The sequence below is a fragment of the Rutidosis leptorrhynchoides genome, chromosome 2 (genome assembly GCF_046630445.1).
Source record: "Rutidosis leptorrhynchoides isolate AG116_Rl617_1_P2 chromosome 2, CSIRO_AGI_Rlap_v1, whole genome shotgun sequence".
Lineage (NCBI taxonomy): Eukaryota > Viridiplantae > Streptophyta > Magnoliopsida > Asterales > Asteraceae > Rutidosis > Rutidosis leptorrhynchoides.
In genome coordinates, this window is record NC_092334.1 from 506,840,344 (window position 1) to 506,844,418 (window position 4,075).

The 4,075-nt window shown below is 34.4% G+C and overlaps 1 protein-coding gene across 1 annotated transcript; it reads right to left on the reverse strand.

Annotated features, from left to right (window-relative positions):
* Window positions 1–1,248: 1,248 nt before the first annotated feature.
* LOC139892790 (uncharacterized) lies at window positions 1,249–3,188 on the reverse strand. Its single transcript, XM_071875916.1, has 2 exons — window positions 2,968–3,188; window positions 1,249–2,089 (listed from the first exon to the last, which is right to left on the reverse strand). The coding sequence occupies exons 1-2, from the start codon at window positions 3,079–3,081 to the stop codon at window positions 1,355–1,357; spliced, it is 849 nt and encodes a 282-aa protein (XP_071732017.1). The 5' UTR covers window positions 3,082–3,188; the 3' UTR covers window positions 1,249–1,354.
* Between the last annotated feature and the right edge of the window lie 887 nt (window positions 3,189–4,075).

The window sequence follows — 4,075 nt, forward strand, 5'->3', positions numbered from 1 at the left end:
CTTGCTTGCTATTAAGGTGAACTTCATAGCCCCACTTTTTAACTATCTTTATATACTTGTTTTGAACTTTTGGGGTGAGACACATGCTTGCTTTGAAACTGTTTTACGCTTAGACACAAGTACCTGAAAACTTTATTTTGATTAGTTCAAAATGTGCTATGATATGCTTTGTTTCATGCTTAATCCCTGCCATGATATCGTTAGTTGCTGGAATTTTGGCAAGCTTAGTTATTGTGAGTAGCGCTATTGAGAGTAACGTCTCTATCCGGATGACCGTTGGTCAATGGATACATAATAATGATTTAACGACACGAACGAATAAAGTGATCATGGGATAACTTGTTTAGTTTCGATATCATACACCTCAGCACTACTACCGAACTGATTAAACTTTATAACTAAATCTTGTGGTCTAAACACTGTTATAAACCTATGTTGTTCACTCAACCATTTTTGGTTGACACTTTAAGCATGTTTTGTCTCAGGTGAAGATTGCTAAAGATTATTTGCTGCTTTTGGAGTCCGCATTATTACATTCATATTATTGCATTAAAACACTTATTGTAATGACTTAATACTTTCCGCTGCTTTAATACATTGGTTTTAATTAAAACGTCTCATATAGAGTCGTTCTCGTTTATACATACTTGTGTTGTGATATTGTGAAGTCATATTTCCCCGGCCCTATTTGGGGATATGACATGAGCTGTGTTGTATTGATAAGGCATTTAGGTCTAGTTTTCTGTATTGCTAACATTGGTGGTGGTGGGGAATATAGAGAGGAATGGCATAAAGATGGCTCTCTTGCAAGAAAGCAGAATTGTTTTAATGACGCCATTTATAGCGGTGAATATCTTGTATCGGCGAGTTAGCCCCAACCTAAATAGTTAGCAATCAAAGGTAGAAGCAATGTTGGACTTCTTATTGGGGGCTTGCATTAATCAGGTACTAATCCGGCTTTTATGGAACTGGCCATATATATTTGTATTCTAATGAACATACTAAATTGTTTTTGATTATATAATGAACTCGAATTAGTGTAATTACAGAGGCTTAATTAGTTAAAAAAATAAATAAAGCAAGTTGGAACATTTCAATAGAAATCCTTAGTTCATCACATCAACCCTAGGGTAATATTTTGTACAAGTTCATAATAAATTAAAACTTATAGACTCGACACAAATAGTTACCTTCAAGTTCTTTGAAACAAAAATAGCATAAACTTTTGCATTCCTAAAATACCCTACCTAAGAACAATAAAAAACTACTTATTTAAAAACAAACATAATTTGAGAAGGCAATCAACATTTGCACAAAACCAAATAACACTAAACCAAAAGATTAAACATTTCTCTTATGCCTTATCATCACAACTCTTTTCCTTCTTGATCTCCTCTTCACTCTTTGAATTATACCCTGGAAGCTTTTCTTTGATCATTTCCAAAATGCCCTTTTTCTCTTTATGCTCGGTTTCACCATCCACATGGTTTGCAGTAGCGGCTGCAGCCACTAGTTGTGGCGGTGTTGGAGCTGCATTCTCGTCTTCGATCTTCTTAGTACCATTTGGAAGTTTGTCCTTGATCATGTCCATAAACCCCTTTTTCTCTTCGGGTTCACTACTTGGCTCCGGTGGGCGAACTATAACTTCAATAGTTGGCGACCCCGTGGGTCCCTCGTATTTCGCTTTCTGTTCTTCAATCTTCTTTGTTTCTTGCTTCTCCTTGTTATCTTCGATTCTTTCCCCGATCTTTTCTTTGATTTCTACGACCTTTTCTTTTCCCTCTTCGAGCTTATCCACTGCATTATCTTTAATAACTATGACTTTCTCTTTGAGCTCTTCGATCTTTTTGTCGTTTTTCTTTGCTTCTTTCTTCTCGTTGTAGTCTCGAATTTTCTCCCCGAAATTCTCTTTAATTTCTCCGATTTTCTCTTTGCCTTCTTCGCTTTTCTCCACTGTTTTCTCTTTGAGTTCTAACGCTTTCTCTCTACCTTCTTCGATCTTCACATTCATCTTCACTTTGTCTTCTTCGATTTTTTTCTCAACCTTTTCCTTCAAGGTTGGTTCTTTGTTCTTGTTCTTCTCTTCAGACTGCATAATTCATCAGAAATATAACTTCATACATGAATGTACACAATGCTAAAGCTAGAAAAACTTTAAGTACTGAAGAATTAATTGATTAATAAGTAATTTAGGTATATATTTACTTAAGGGTGGATATATGTAACATAGAGCAAAAAGAAACTAAAATAAAATGATGTATTATTTATATTTATAATTTTAGTGGTTGATCTATCTTGAGATGGTCAAAGATAGGGTCAGAAACAAAACAATTATGACCGGTTAGATAGCGTATAAGACCATCTCTAACCGTGGCGATGATTTTACGGGCAGTTTGGCCAAAATGTGCAATTTGACCATGACTTCAGTTTCTGACATTTTCTAACCGTTGTGTCAATTTTGTTGTGTTAAATATTGGGTAGGGTGACGTGGTAAAATTTGATTGAAAATTGGGTGGAAAAAATAAATTAATTATAAAAAAAATATATTAATTAAAATTGGATATTTTGTGATTCGACAATGCAAAACTCATGGACATAAAACAATCCGTCACCTACATGACTAACGGATCTAACTAACGCCTCATTAGGGGCCGTCAGTTTTCGTCACTTTGTTACACCTTATCTGACGGATGGAAGTCACGGAGGGTTATATATGGTCTAACTTATCATCTAATTAACAATACTCGTGCTCTGTCTTACCTAAACAATAAAATTTATAAAGAAAATATCTTTAATCATCTGAACATTAATTTTCACAATATGCACTTACAAATCCAATGCAATGTGTGAATTTATACATAATAACTATAATTTGTATGTTCATTCATAAGCTGATAGCTCAAATAGCATTTTTATACTACAATTGTATAACTATGTGTTGTAGATGATATAAAACAGAGAGCTTACACCGGAACTGTTATCAGCTTTCTTCTCGTTTTCGTCTTTCTTTCCGAAACAATCAAACAACCCGCCGTGTTCTTCGGTCTTAGGGGTATGATTATGAACTATTTTATCAGCCATGACTACAACAAACTTAAGCTAGAAATGCACTAAGTAGATGAAAAAGTAGTTTTTATTTTGCTTTTGAAATGGGAAGTGTTGAATGATAGTGTGTTTGAAACGAAGGTTATAGTGGTTTATATAGGAGCCGGAATATATGTCTTTAAGGTTAAACAATATTCTATTGTTTTACGTTTGGGATTTTTTGCCGTACACTACTGACACGTGTGACGTGCTCAATGGACATTTTGAGTCCAAAAATAAAATATCTGTAGTTTAAAATAGATGTCGACAACGATTTGAAACCAGAAGATATGAATACATATGTAGTAAATGATTTTAAATATTCCATTGTTTATCTCGTTTAAGACTATCTTCAATGGGCTTCGAAATGGTGGGCGTCGTAATACGTGGAACAAAAATCGTGGAACAAAAATGACGCTCACAGCGCTTTGTGTGGGGTGTTATTTTTTATTTAAGACCACTTGAAGTGGTGATGGGGATTTTCGATTTGTTGATGGGCGTGGTTGGTTAGTTGGCGATGACCCGTAGCAGGTGTGTTGATAAATGGAGGAGTCGTGGGTGACAAGTTAAATGGCGTGTTAAAGTAATATGTCAAAATATGATTAAGTGTTTGGTGAAAAATGGATAAAAATCATTATATTTATAATAGAATTCATAAAGTAACATACAAAGTTGGATAAAAATGAGATAGTTCAACCAACACGTACGCCAGTGAATTCTCCCGTGCTGAATTGATGCACGTAACCTTTTCTTACCCTCCAACATGCTGCGCTACGGCATGTTGGTGGCGTGTTACGTAAATCATAAGGTGAGACTTCATTTATTTTTAACTGGACAAACTAGTAGGGCATTATTTTGATATTTTATCCATTTTTTACTTAATTTTCGATCACATTTATCAAATCGCATAAAAACTTTTCACAACTCTATTTTTTTTTTTAACGGCAAAGAAAGTATGTATTATATATATCAACACGAAATAATTACAATA